At 36.1% G+C, this 15412-nt stretch overlaps 1 protein-coding gene across 1 annotated transcript; it reads right to left on the reverse strand.

The window, feature by feature from the left end:
• Positions 1-11205: 11205 nt before the first annotated feature.
• On the reverse strand, positions 11206-15185 carry LOC119998281 (myb family transcription factor MOF1-like). Its single transcript, XM_038845567.1, has 6 exons — positions 14708-15185; positions 14534-14610; positions 14305-14341; positions 13681-13846; positions 13328-13553; positions 11206-11665 (listed from the first exon to the last, which is right to left on the reverse strand). The coding sequence occupies exons 1-6, from the start codon at positions 14835-14837 to the stop codon at positions 11393-11395; spliced, it is 909 nt and encodes a 302-aa protein (XP_038701495.1). The 5' UTR covers positions 14838-15185; the 3' UTR covers positions 11206-11392.
• Between the last annotated feature and the right edge of the window lie 227 nt (positions 15186-15412).

The raw sequence follows: 15412 nt of genomic DNA on the forward strand, positions 1-15412 counted from the left end.
ATTTAAAAGTATCTGCCAATCAATAATACAGCAATGATGAATTTACGTATCCTTTGTTGCCTGACTTGAAATGTCCACAACAAACTCAAGAGAGTGTTGATTGTGGAATCCATGTATGTCACATCATGGATAGGATCTGCAACAATGACAAATTGAAGAAAACTTGACATTCAAAGAAGTCAGAAAGTATAGAACCAAAATGGTGACTACTTTTATTGAGAACAGCTATGAGGATTTATGAATTTGATATTTGTAGCCTCTTAATGTTTACTGTACAAATACAATACTAGTATACTATTCTAAATTTACTAATGGGGTTTTTCATTCTATGTTACTGTTTGATAAAGTTTCTATTACAGTTTGATCAAGTTACAATTTCTTTTTTAAATTTTCTTTCCGTTACTGTCACAACCCGTTTTGGGTGGGATCGTGAGATAGGGAAAACACACATACAAAATTCGATAGACATGGCGCAACAATATAGAATAATAACAGTAACCTACACAACAATAACAATTGTCTTAAAGAAGACTCCAATGGCATTAAGCCTCCAGAACATAATTCAATACTATCATAGTAATTAAGACCTCAATGATACATATCGCAGCGGAAACAAAACAATAGCTCAAGTCAGAGGTGACTGAGTCATACATGACACTCAACAATTTAAAACGTCTAACAATCCTAAATAAAGGTAAGAAAATAGACATCCAGTAAACACGGGCTACACCACACTGTCATGCCTCCGGCAATCGATCCTAAATATTTTCTTCACCTAGGGGAAAGGAAAAGAAAGAAAAGAAAGGCATGAGCAAAGGCCTAGTAGGGAAATAAAAACATAACGATAAGCAATGAGGTGTAGAAATACAATACCAGAGGAATCGTACTAGATTCAGGCCCCTATAAAGATTTACAGCGCTCAAAGTATCAAGAGAGTATAAACATGGCACATAACAGCAATGAATATGGATAAATGGTTATAAGGTACAATATCCAATATGCATCAATGAATGCAATTTATAACATATATTTACATTTAAAATATTGTATATATTTAAAACAACAAGTGAAACAATTGAGGCACGAATGTCGAAGCACTCCTTGACCAAGTATATATAAGTACAGTAAGGTCACAATCACACACAAGGGAGGATCTATTTAAGGAAAGTGTACTCCCAAACAATAAGAATATCCGGACTCCTAAACCGGTGGTGGGTTGTACACCCTACCTCGAACAGTGTGATACAACAACACAACCAACAATTGCCCACAAAACTTGGCTCAATATATTTCACATTTACAATATACAAACCTTGGCTCAATATATGCCACATTTGCAATATAGTTCAAAACATTTACATATGATACAAATTTTATATCATTACAAGAATTTACTTTAACAACAATAATACAATTAGGTTGTACCCAAAACAGTTTACAATACAATTTTTTCTAAAATACCATCTTGCGGTCCAATAAACTCGGGATCCTCTAGGAGTCGCACAATGTCCAGGCCGAAGCCCCGGTGTCACTCCCGAACCCCTCATCCATTGAACTGCACAAGGGTGTAAAATAAGCAAATTATTGGGTTTGAATAAATTTACAATTTTCCTCTTTAATGCATTAAAAGAATTTGATGCAAATAAAAGTATTTATGCAATATCTTTGTTACGAAAATTCATTGTAAAACATGATAAATGCAAGACAGTCTAAGCCCACAACAATGGCTTAGGCCACAACAACATATCCATGGAGGAAGACAAAGAATAATAGAGGCCGACAATTATCCACGAACAACAATCAAACAATTGTAGGAACAAGGAATTGAAGAATTTAGGAGGTTCCTACAATGATTCAATACAAGGCATAAAAGAAATTATTAAAGAGGACAGAAGTTTTCCCTACAAGGATTAAATACAAGATATACAAAGAATTATTAAAGAGGGTGATAGTTTCCCTACCTCTTGTAGACACAAACTTCACAAGATTAAGCAATAATCTCCAAGTACTATCCAATGAGCCAACCTATTGAAAAATAACATATTAAGACTTAATTTATCAAGCCTAGTACTATTTTAACAAAACCCCAAATTAGGTCAAGAACCCTAGATTAAATCTTCACTAATCCTAATCAAAATTCAATTACAAGATTATAGAAATCTTACCCAAGTTCCAGTGGACACAATAGAGAGATTTTTGGTTAAATCCTCCTTTGTTGCAAACCCAAGAAAGATCAAGAGAGAGGTTCAAATCCCTTGCTTTAAGAAACAAAAGAAGACAAGTTGTTTAGTTGGAACTCGGTGGTGACTACCGACAGCAGGCTTGCTGGAGATGGCTGGGTGGCTAATGATGGTGGAGGAGAGGACACGACCGGCAAAGTGGAAAAAGGAGAAGACAAGAAAGGATTCTATGGGTTTAATCGTGACATTAGTTTTTTGGGGTTTTTACCCATAAGGACAAAAACTAAAAGTTGTATTCAAACAATGACAACCTAAAAAAACTTTAGAAAAAATGATAAAACCTACCAACTTACAAAAATACCCTCCTTCCTTCTTCCTCCTCCTTCCTTGCTCCATCATATCGGAAGTTGGTCGTCCGTCCATCATTTTCAACAAGCCAACTATAGAAATGAAACTCTAGGTCAGCCCAATCAAAGGCCGACCATCACCCACAGTCGATTATCACTTGGGTCGCTGGAAAAGCTAAATCATTGCCACCATTTGAAAAAGAGCTAGATTCGACTAATATGGCCAACGCCAATGACTATCAACGCCCTCAATCAACTCCACGGATCAAGGCGCATCACCTATGAGGTTTTATTGCTTTTTCGAACTTTTTTTTTCTTCTGAAATCATATATGAATCTGCAGATATAATATCTGTTTCGAAACTTCAAACAATGACATTTCATTAAAGACAGATAACATTTTAACAAGACAGATAACATTTAGCAAGACATATAACATTATGATAGATATCAAATTATCGAAACAGATAACATATCACTGCAGTCTGCTGATACCAAAAAACCACGAAAATCACACAACAGAAAATGTCAAAAATAATGATGTGATGACAAATCAAAGGAAAACAACAAGATCTATAAGTCTCGTAGTGAGTATGAGTAGATTTAGTTCGAATACAACAAAAATCGGGATGAAGAATCACTAAAAAATGGCATAGAACTCTCGAATAAGCCATGAGGGGCGAGAAGAAGCTTTCGGCGGTGGAGACGAAGCTTCCAGTAGAGGTCAGAAATGAATCATGTGCAGGAGGCATGTGCCATGTTTGAGTTTGAGGATGAAGATGAGGGTATTTTAGACAATAAAACCATATATTTTAACTTTTTGTCTTTCTTGGAATATTAGTTCAAACTACATGGACTTTATGGAATAAGACTTTTAAGAGTGTCCTTCTTGGAACAAAACTCTTCAATAAGGGATTAATCTTGAATTTTCCCTAGTTTTTTTAGGTTTTGATTTTTGATTTTGATTTTTTTCAAAAAGACTATATACTCTCTTATTTCCTTTATTTACTATTCTGCACCTCCATAATTACAGCTTTGCCATCCAATATTTAAATGACTATTCTTATGATTAATCTATTTAATTTTTATGTTTCTAAATTTGCAATTATAACCTCTATACTACTATGTGGCTCAATGGATATTACTACTAAGGACACTTGTCTATTTTAACAGACCCACAAAAATATGAGATATTACAGTTACAATGTTACATTCTCAATAAATAAAAACAAATAAGAAACAAAAATATACTAAAGATCAATTGGAACCAAACATTAAAAACAATTAAGCCAAAATATTATATTCAACAATCAGAATTTCATAGAACATATCAAATTAAGACACTAACGGTTCCTTACACGTTTTTTCTGTTATGACTTCCTAGTTTACCACACCTTGAACATCGTATTCTCTTAACAAGCTCACCCCTTCAACGAAATCTTCTTTTCTTAAGCCTCCCAGGTTGCTCCTTTTGTAAATGTGCAAGAATGTCGTTAGCATATGATATTCCAAATTCAGGCCTTGTAAATGTTGGAATGGGATGAACATTTTCTTCATACGACCTTCAGTATGAACTAACATGAAAATAATGTTCCACAATATCCTTTATAGACTAGACCTATTGATTGCAATAGCAGCATGCTCATAAAGAAATCCATTTAACTGCTACTTATGACAGGAACATGTGCGTTCCCTAACATTAACGATAATCGAAGGATCTAAAAAAACTTCAAACACCAAATCACAAGACCTCTTCAAATTCCAAGTCCTGCCTTCATTCACAAGTGCATTCCACGTTTCTATCATCTTCGAACATAAAATCCCATTCCACTTTGCAGCTTCTTTCCTCCTACAAGAAAACCAATTCATAAGATTTATTCTTATCATAACGATACCCACAAACATTTTAAAACACCACAATGTCAAGTCATTCCACTTATAAAAGTATGTGAACACATCATTGTGTTCAAATCGACACCAACAAACCAAGTATCGAGGCAACAAATTTCAATAAAAGCATTCATTCTCAAACATTATTTCATCCAATGCATTGATTGGGATGGGATATGACACTTGTATAAGGGATGTCAATAACAACTTAACATGAACACAATATAGCATATCAAAAACCATTAACAAACACAAGTAAACACACTGGGTATTTTTTTCAAAAATAAACAAACTTCTTTTTTATTAATAGTGACTTGTGCATTGCCTTGCCCCCTTAAGCTTTCTAGATGACCTATGTAGCGAGTTTTCAACCAATGACTTCCAATCCAGTTGGCTTAGAACATTCGGTCTAAAGACACTCGAAAGGATCTAATGACTCAAGTCAAAAAGGCTAAGAGGCTAGGCGAGTCACTGTGAAATTCTCTCATGGTCTATCTTTTTACACGAAACTCATTGCTTGCTAGGCAAGAGGCCCAGTTACTCAACATAAAACCCATGAGAAAAATTCACTTATTTCTCTTTTTTAAATATTTTTTATTATTTTTTCTTTTTTTTAATTCTCTCGGGACATGCCACGTGAGAAAACCAATGTCACCAACATACCATAAGTGCCCAACATTAAGCGCTATCTCATACCCCACAATACAAGTGTTTAAATTATGGAAACACACTAGATAAAACAAAACTCAGGATATAAACACTCAATTGGGCATTAGCCCTTAGCATGATTGATTGGTACTTCAATTAATCACAACAACTTACTCACCATATTTCATTCATGAACACCACAAGGCAATGTGGTTTTTTTTTTTTTTTGATTTTTTTGAACACAAATGACACACACTAACACACTACCCCAAACTTAAATATAGCATTGTCCCCAATACACTAGGCGTAAATATAAATAAACAAGACGGTGAAGTTAAAGATGTTGAAGATTCAGGTCGAGCCAAAATAGACTCATGTAGGAGTCCAATATCATCCAAAATATTTTGTTGTGCCTTTATGGCGTTAGAGTGGGTGCTCTAGCGGTTGTATTCTAGTAAGGCGGAAAGTTCTTCTATGCTTGAGTGAGTGCTTGAACTAATATTTGAGCAGGTGTTTGAGTGCGAGAGGTCTGAGACTCAGCTCTGTGAATGGGCACTCAAGCAGTGAAAGTGGCGACCATTCACATAAGGATTACAATTGAGTTTTGGATCTACAAATATAGTAAGCATATCAAGTAGTTGTGATCATGGTGTAGAGAAGAGATTGGGGAATTAGGGTTCAAGAGGCGCAGATGGTGATTTTGTGGAAAAACACAAAGAGGAATGTATTCATAATTGTTATATTTTTAGCTAGGGTTTGTTTAAAATGGTGTGTACTTAGTTAAATGTAATACCCCATACTTTTTGAATTAATGTAGGATCAACATGTGTTAAGTATGTATCCATTTGAGTCGGATAAATAAGTTTGAATAGTCAAATTTGAGGTTAAAAAATCATTAGGAATTAATATCGAGTGAGTCGGGGGTATACGAGTGGTTTTAAATTTAGTTATATTGATAACAGGTATAACTGTCCAGACAGTATGTGAAGCTGTCCAGACAACCATAGAGAGCTACAGGTGGGAACCCCTCAAGATGGCCAACTAGCTGTTCGGACACCTCTTGAAAATGCACGCGTGAAGTAGTTTGAAACACTCAATTTCTTGTAACCCTCTCTCTTGTCTCGACCCAAACCCTATTTTTCTCTCAAAATCCCTGATCTCCATCAACCAAGATCATTCATCATGGTAAGATCCTCCTAACTTGAGTTATTCCTAGGTAGATTAGTTTCATTCCTTTTACTTATTTCTACAATCTTGGTAAGTCTCTAAAACCTAGAAGCTTGTATTTGAATGTTTAGGTGATTAGGGTTTCTAGGGTTCATGGACATTTCGGGATTTCTAGTTTTAATCATTTATTCTAGGTTATTATTGATAAATTGTATTATTTATGGGTAATTGACTCAATGGATAGTACTCAAAAAGCAATTGGTGCGCACATGGGACGATTTTGTGAAATTTGAGTAAAAGCAAAGGAGGAGAGGTGAAGGATTTCTTACCTTTGGGCTCTTAAGCTTCAATATTGTTGTTGTCCCTTATTCTTGAGGTGGTAAATCTTTATGGAGACCACTTATTGGCATGGTCATGAATATTGCTTGAATAAATTGTCATTAATCATTATTGAACTTTGATGTTTAAATGGCCATGGTATGTGTTATTGGACTCTTTTGAAATTTAGTCCTTGGTGTTTTCTCTTAGAATTGGATATCTCTTGCTTGAGTGTATTCGTAAATTCTTCTATGGGAGGAAAGAGGGTTCATGCATTCATGATTTTGAAAGGGCATGAGGTTGCTAATTCTTGCATGGAATGAAGTCATGGATTTAAGTATATTTATATGTGTATATATAATATTTGATGTCTTTAAACTTTCATGTTGGGACAAACGAGAGGTTGATGTGAGAATGTTTTAAACTTTGGAAAAATGTAGAATGCATACTGACTTTGATGAGGTTTTGCATTGGAACCGTGTTTGGATAAATGCTTAACATAACCAATAAAATGTGTCCAACTGAGCTAAACTCTGGGGAATAGATCATTGTTTGACAAAATTGATAACTAAAGCCTAACTGAGCTGAGCTCTGGGAAATAGGCCAAGGGGTTCAAGATTCTTTAGTCAGAAGTGGGTGACTCGAAGTGTATATTCCAATACCTACTTAAGGCTTCGGATAACCTGCTAGGTATACTTACAACCTAGTCAAACAATCACTGGTAATTGGTGTCTGGTGAAAAACTGATAGAGGATCTCGATAGGACTAAAGAACGGAAATCAAGGTAGAGTTGGGAACACTTGGTAATTGGTTAAATGTATTTATTTTGTTGGAAGTAAATTATTTTGGTTTGAACTTACTTAGGTAATATAGATATGTATGTGTTTGTATATATATATACATACTTATATTTATAGGTATGGTTTTACCATGTTTAGAATTGGGCGTCGTTTTAGGGATTGACACTTTCTGTTTATCATTGTAATTCTTAAGTTTTACTTTAGTTTTCTTCTTCCGACATAGGTCATCGCTATCTTTAACCTATTGGGCGTTTGACTCACTCCTTTCTCTTTTTCTTTCTTTGTTTACCTTGTTCTCAGGTAGCAGAAGGACGAGCAGCCGACGGACGTGTGACGCGGGCTTAGTCCACATTTGGTACGGTAGACTTGGCATGTCTCTAGACTTTGTGGATGTTAATTGGGTGTTTAACACTGGTGGGAATGTTTTAGTTTCATTGGATGTCGGAGGCATGTGATGAATACCCACACCGGCCCATAAGGCCCAAGGTAGAACTACAACCCAGAAAACCGACTTACCAGGTGAGGGTGTCTTGAATCCTTATAAACTAGAATTGGTAGTCCTATTTTTTCGATGTGGGATACTCATCAGCATGTTATGTACGGCTTATGTTTTACTTTATGGAAACATATTCTTCATTGAGCCTTTGAGAAAAAATTTATGAGCCACTTGACAACTGTCTGTGATTGGTTGGCGTCATTGCTATGCAATGTTGCACCACCTCCACCATTTGATCTCGTGGATTTTATCGCTTTCTCACGTTCATTTCCCTATGAAAATCGGGGCGTGACATTGAGTGACAGGTACAAATAGTCTTCATCTTTTGTATGAAGTGAGTTAAGCCGGAAAAGTCTTGTTGAATCAATCCCTACGCCGAATTCTGTATTATCTTAATCAAACATTCTTTTTTTCCTCTTCCCACCCACAAAACCAAACTCCCCTTCTCTCTCTGTTACCCGAGTTTCTACCTTTCCCTTTTTTTATTACCCGACTTTAACTCACCCCAAAGCCTCTCTCCCCTTCACTCTTTTCTTTGCTTCTTCTCTCTCCTCTTTTCTCTACTTTCTTTCCTCTCTCTCTTTTTTGCTCTTTGTTTGCTGCGCCTCCCCTCTTCTTTTTTGTCTCTACTCCATCCCCCTCCTCTCCTTTCTCTACGCTGAAACTACTCCTTTTCTTCCTTAAGACCAGCCCCCCCCCCCCCCCCCTCTCCCTTGTAAACAGCCCCCTTCTCTTGCTTTTTCTCCTCTTCCTTTCTCTTCTTTCCTCTTTTCTTTGCCTGCTGTTTGCTGCCACTTCCTATCCTCTCTATTCTGCCTTTTCTTTTTTCCTCCCAAACGGCCGCCTCTCTCTAAACTTCTCTCCTGCTTTTGCCTCCTCTTGCACTGTAGCGCCCCCCCCCCCCCCCCCTTTCTTTTTTTTTTTTTTTTTGTCTCCTTCCCTTGCTGCCCCCCTTCTCACGTTTTTAGTCGGTGAAAAATAAATTAGGGTTCGTTTTTGTTGGCTTGGGCTTTTTGGGTTTGTGGGCTTTGACTTGTGATTATGTCTCAAAACCAAATGGGTTTTAGACTCAAGGCTTGGGTTCATGGGTCAAGAAACTAATTGGGTTTTGGTTGGATTTGTTGGCATTTGGGTGTGACAAAATAAGTTGGGTTAATGGTTGAGTTTTGAATTGGATTTATTTGAGAATGAGACTTATTTATAATTAATTGGGCTTTGAATTTGGATTTTGAGTTGGATTTATATTGAAATTCATTAAGAGAAATTGAAAGGAGATATTGAATCAAATACACGAAATAATTAATGTATATGCACGCATGAAAAATACACGGTGAAAAATGACCCGGACAAAATTCAAGTATTACACATCATGTCTCTCAGTTCCTGGACAACTTCAGACATTGGTGGCCTGAATTCTGTTTCAGACTGCAACAATGTAGACACTAAGAGTGTGTTTGGATTGAGGGGGAGAGGGAGGGGGAGGGAAGGGAAAGGGAAGGCAGAGAAGAGAAGAGAATGGAAGGGAAAATACATTTTCCTCTCTCATGTTTGGATAGATAAAAAAAAAGAAAAGAAAGAAAAGTAGTTTAATTTACTAGTTTATCCTTATTTTTTATGTTTAAGTGTTATTTTCAAGGGTAAAATAGGTTTTAACTTAATTAGTAATCTCTTCCCTCCAAATGACTCCATTTTGGGAGGAAAGAATTTTGACAAAAATTTAAAGAAATCTTCCTCCCAAATCCCTCAAATCCCTCCTCTCAATTTTTTATAAACTATCCAAACAAGGGAATTGGAAGGAAACTCCCTTTCCCTTCTCTCCACTCCCCTCCCCTTCCCTCCAAATCCCTCAATCCAAACACACTCTAAGTGATCAATCCTATTTAGCTAATAAAAAACTCAACAGTGGGAATATGATTAGAAACATAATTGAGAATGGTAATACAAGTGCCATGGGCAGCACGACACATGAAGCAAACTTAATGATGGCAAAAGTTACCAAACACATGCATATGAATCCAACTGAATCACTGCCATGTTTGTTATTCTGCCGAACCCAGCTAAACAGGCAAGAGCTGAAGCATGTCATTGATGTCACATCTCGTAGATGAATTTCCAGAGAAATGGACCATGGAGTTTCCAGGCCTATAGACACAATTACTAAGTAAAGCAAAAGTCCTTCAACCAATTGCAACTCACATGAAGCATCAAAGCACCAACCTCAATACCATATATGGTGAAGACTGAAATTCTCACTTGGACACACCGCGCGAGAAATAATATTAGCAAAATGTGTTAAGGATTTAGCAGTGTATTCTACATTAAGAGAGGCGTCAACCATCCTGGACAATGCATCAATGTCATGAAGTTGTGGGACGACCCACCTCACCAGCAATTGCTGCTCACGATTTCGTGTCCTAAACAAAATTTGGAAAAAGCAGATGTCAGTTGAATTAACATGAAATTCAGTTTGATAAGATCTTTGCCTTATCAAAAACAAATCAAAAAAATAGCTTTGGCTTTACCAGTGCCCTAATTAGACAGTTCCATACAATATTAACCCAAGCTTTGTGATCTCACCCAACTCTTCGACCTAATAAAAGCATATGTGAGGTTACCAAAGCACGTCAAAAACAACTGTGAATAATAAAACTACACAAAGTGGTAGGTCCATTTTCTCTCCGATGTTTTCGCTTTCTCTCTTTGAAAATTGTGCAGGGAAAAATGTGGAATACGTCACCAGAATCGATCTCTTGTGAATACGTCCTTCTGGTTATTCGTGGGGGAAGCCTGAAATTCGCATATGTGGGTGAAGGGAAGGTGGGATGGCGTGTTAAAATGAGCTAACACAAAACAAATACATGAATCTCACCAGTGCATGCATTGATCACAGGAAACAGCGCAATTGATCGGGTACTAAGTAACTGAAGGATTGACCACTGGAAAAAGCGCAAATCGATCGGGTACTGGGTGATTGAAGGAGACGACTCTTCAAAATCTCGCAGTTGAATCTCACCGTTGCATGCATTGATTAGAGGAAACAGCGCGATTGATCGGGTACTGAGTAACTGAAGCATTGATTATCGAAAAAAGTACAAATCAATCGGGTATTAAGTAACTTAAGGAGACGGCTCTTCAAAATTTCGCAATCCAGTTTAAAATAAATTTATTTTATTTATAGCAGTTAATATTTAGTAAATCGAAAATGACTTGTATCACTAACATTCTCGTCCATGTCTAATTACATTGACTTTCGTTATTATGTTGTCTAATTATATGGTATGACTGATTACGACTGAATTTGTTAAGGATACGTAACGCTAGCTACCGCTAGTAAATTCCAAGTGGCAATGGCATGTTCCATATAGAAGTTGACGTGGACGCTTCTAAACCATCTCATTATTCCGTATTAATATTATGTATATAGATTTTACAAATATATAAAATCCAAACAGGATTAGACAAAAAAGAGTGACTAGTTCAAAAGGAGCCAAAAAGAATCATTAACAAGATACAGATATGGTTTCACTCATTTGCTTCATTAGAGGCATTAGGCACCGCAAAGAGCAATAGATAGATCTAGGTTAACACTATGTTGTCCTGAAAATCCAGAGACGTCTTTGTTATCAGTTGAAAATGCCTCGCTGATCTCGCTTGTGGAGGAGGCATTACTTCTCTGGGAGGAAAAGGGATGTCGGAGTGAGAGTGACAGAGACAACTCGCAACCCTCATTTCCTTCGTCTCCTTCAACACGTCTATTCCCGGTATTTTTAGGTTTGCACATTGCCTTTGCTTTGAACGTATGGTCTTCTGGCTCTGCGATCTGTAAAATCTTGACATGTTAATTGTGTTGTAAACAGAATACATATATACATATATCTAAAATACACACACTCTCTCGACTCCCACACGTACACAACAGCGTTGAAAATTCACTAGACATTTGTAAAATGTATCAAGGAACTTCAATCTTTGTAAGCACATGCACGTTCAATACAAGAAAACTTTTGTTATATGTGAGACAATTAGCACGTAGATTTCGATATTGCAGTGATTACAAAAATCAGCTAAAGCTTCCAAGTTTCCATTCTAAAGTCTAGAAAAAAAAATGTATTTAACACCATAATAAATGTTAAAAATTTATGAGATGCATGCAGTCGTATTCCAAGAAACTTATTTAATCCTTGTTTATTAATGGATTAGAAGAGAGAAATAACAATACCTACAAAAAAAGGTAGGACAGGCCTGCAACTGATCCATGAAAATGTTTTGCTACTGGAAGTTGAGATTTTTAGTTCTCAAGGAGTAGTTTGTCCTCCAACAATCCAATAAAGAAAGCTAAGAGCCTAAGAGGGTGTTTCGATTGAGGGATTTGGAGACGAGGGAAGGGAAGGGAAGAGAAAGGAAATGTAGCTTTCTTCCACTTCTCTTGTTTGGATAGTTAAAAAAAACTTTAAGGGGAGGGATTTGGAAGGAAATGGAGGGAAAATTTCATTAAATTTTTGTCAAAATTCTTCCTCCCAAAATAGAGTCAATTGGAAAGAATGGATGACTTATTAAGTTATTTATATGTTAAAATCTATTTTACCCTTGCACATAACATTCTAACATAAAAAATAAGGACAAATTAGTAAATTAAACTAATTTTCTTTCTTTACTTTTTCTATCTATTCAAACATGAGGGAGGGAAAATTATTATTCCTCACCTTCTCTTCTCTCCTCTCCCCTTCCCCCCCAAATCCCTCAATCCAAACACACTCAAGACTACAAGAAGGGTCCCCTCCACGAATAAGACAATTAATAGAGTGGACCACAGAATGTAAGAGTTCAAACAATGATAGAACTTTTGTAATATCACTTTCCAGGACAGAAACCCTAATAGAAATGCAAATTTGCTAAACAACAAGAAAAAAGGGAAAAAAAAAAAAGAAGAAAGGCTTTGAAAATGTCACGTGACAGCTGAGAAAATCACACTTAAGTTCCCAAGAAAATATCTTATAAACATATATACCTAGCCTTGACATACTAGTTGATATTCTCAAAACGTAAATGATAAATATCTTAGCAATTGGTATCTCGATTATCCCAGCAACTAAGTTGAACGTACAATATCCAAGTGAATTCGTGGAGTCCACATGATGCACATAAAATTCTATGCATATAACTCAGCAACTGGGGGATCCGTATCATGTGATGCATGCTTATTGGGGGAAAATGATATATTTATGTCAAGTTAAGGTAAGTTTAGTGGAATCAAGAAAAGCAATGTATGTGTATGCATGTATTAATGAATTTCTCACTTAACGGAGCAGAAGGTATGATTGAACAGTACTACTTTTTGATTAAAGCCTGTGAAGTGCGTACATGTTCTGTAAACATAATATTCCAATTGCTACCACTGGTCCATAATAAGAGTTGAATCTTCTAAAAGGACCAAAACCAATACAACACTCAATCCCAGTAATAAAGGAGAATGTGCATGTACCTTAATGAATTCAGACTCTTCTAATTCAACAGAACATTTGAGAGAGTTGTCATTAAGATCATGTGCCTGCAAAGAATGGCTGATCTTCCCTTCATCTGATCGGAACCGTCCATTGTTTACTGTTCCTCCTCTCAAGGACTGCTGCAGATAATCAAGTGTTTCACATACACCTTCTTTGCTGCATTGCAGGTTCTGACTAGTCCTCCAGATCTCATCGATTCTTGGCCTGCCGAGAAAACAAAAAGAACTTCAATAAAGATCAAATTAAACCCTTTTCTTTTCTTTTTATATACATTATATATATATATATGTATATATATTGGAGAGATCATTATAAAGTTGAAAAAGCTGACCTTTTCAAAGGGAGATGATGATGATGTGGACTATAGAGAAGTTGAGGAGAATCTGATTCTTCTTGTATGGATTTTGAAGCTGATTGAGAAAATCCCATTTCATGATCTAGACAACCATCATGGTCCTCTAAAGCTTCTTGCTTTCTTTGTTGATTGAAACTCCTATCTACTCCTCCACATAAATACACATTCAAAAAGCAAAAAGCATCACATGTGTGTCTTTGACAAAATGGAAAAAAGGAATTGAAGTGAAGGCACAATCAAAATTAGGTGATGCTGGGTCCGTGTAGGTTTCATGAAAAGTCCCAATATTAGAGGGATTTGAAAAGGATATAAGGTTTCTTGTCCTCCCATCTGTTTTGGCATCAAAGTTTAATGAACTAGAACTGATGAGAGAGATAGTTAGAACCCATAGTTAGAGATAATAAATGAAGTGATTTCAATTTGCAGCAATTGATTTTCAAAAGATATGCCAAGATGTTTAAGTTTCATAAATTTGGTTGAGAACCCATTAGTCGAAAACTATAAATGAGCCCTAGTCATTAATGCATACACCACAGAAACCTAAAATTATTAAAGAGAAAATTTTCAAGATTTGTTTAAAGCTTTACATATCATACATACCTTGTCTCCCCAAGTCACTCTTCATGCTTCTATACATCTGATTAAGACAAAACAAATCCATCATCAAATTTGAATGGAGAAAATAAATACATGCGATAGATTCTCGATGATATTTTCATACTCATATAGCCGACACCAAAATTCAAAATTTTGAGATAAACGCTCGGTTTATGATGACGAAGGATTTCTTACAATAAAATCAGCAGAGATTCAGACTAGTAGTTATTACCTGGAGATGGCTCTTGACATGTGAAATGGTGAGTCCTTTTACATCCATCAACTGTAGAACAAGTTTTGGTGTGGCCTCTACAGAAGAAGAAGAAGAAGCATATCATCATATTCAAAACCAGAAAGAAGAAGAAATAAAAATAAATCAAAATAAGAAAAGGCAGAGAGAACATACTGTCTTGGCCACCAAGTCTATCAATGGCATGAACAAAACAACGGTGAAGCTCAGGAGTCCATCTCAATCGAGGAACTTTTGATCTCACATACTGCCTCACAGACCCAGTACTCCTCCCACAACTACCCATTTTTCTTTTTGATCTTCAAACAATAGAAAGCCTACAAGTTTATATATGGGTCTGTTTGGGGTTAACTTTCTTTCAATATTGCTGGAGATATCTTTGCTATAATAAAGCGCAGTGATAGAAAGAAGAAAAGAAGAGGAGACAAATAGAGAAGAAAGAGAATCAAATAAAGATCACGATGAAAGTGAAGAGACGAAAGAAGCTGTAAATTCCCTCTGATAACACCCCTCCTCTCTCTCTCCTGTTGCAGTCTTGCAGAGCAGCTTCTTTTTTTCCCTGGTGCAGAGAGAGAGCAAAAGAGCAAAATATATAAATAAATAAAATCACGAGTCTCTGTTTCTCTCTCTGCTAAATGCCAGAAAATAAATCATTACAACTGCTTTGCTTTGACCTTCGTTCTTATATACATACATACATATATATATACATATGTATATATAATAATACGGCCAATGTGGTCATGATCACAAAAGAAAATATAAACAAAAATATATTTAATCCTTAAATTGCCGTTTTGTTGCTCTTAACAGTACTCTCTCACTCCTCTTGTTTGTGTAGGTATTAGAGCAACTTACAAT

Source organism: Tripterygium wilfordii, chromosome 5 (assembly GCF_013401445.1).
Source record: "Tripterygium wilfordii isolate XIE 37 chromosome 5, ASM1340144v1, whole genome shotgun sequence".
NCBI lineage: Eukaryota > Viridiplantae > Streptophyta > Magnoliopsida > Celastrales > Celastraceae > Tripterygium > Tripterygium wilfordii.

Excerpts from the sequence above, each read along its gene's own strand:
- LOC119998281 (XM_038845567.1), bottom strand. The coding sequence starts at position 14,837 with ATGGGTAGTTGTGGGAGGAGTACTGGGTCTGTGAGGCAGTATGTGAGA. Across the intron at positions 14,342-14,533 it reads ATGTCAAGAGCCATCTCCAG|ATGTATAGAAGCATGAAGAG; the intron begins GTAATAACTACT and ends TGTCTTAATCAG. Across the intron at positions 13,554-13,680 it reads CATCATCTCCCTTTGAAAAG|GCCAAGAATCGATGAGATCT; the intron begins GTCAGCTTTTTC and ends TTTTCTCGGCAG.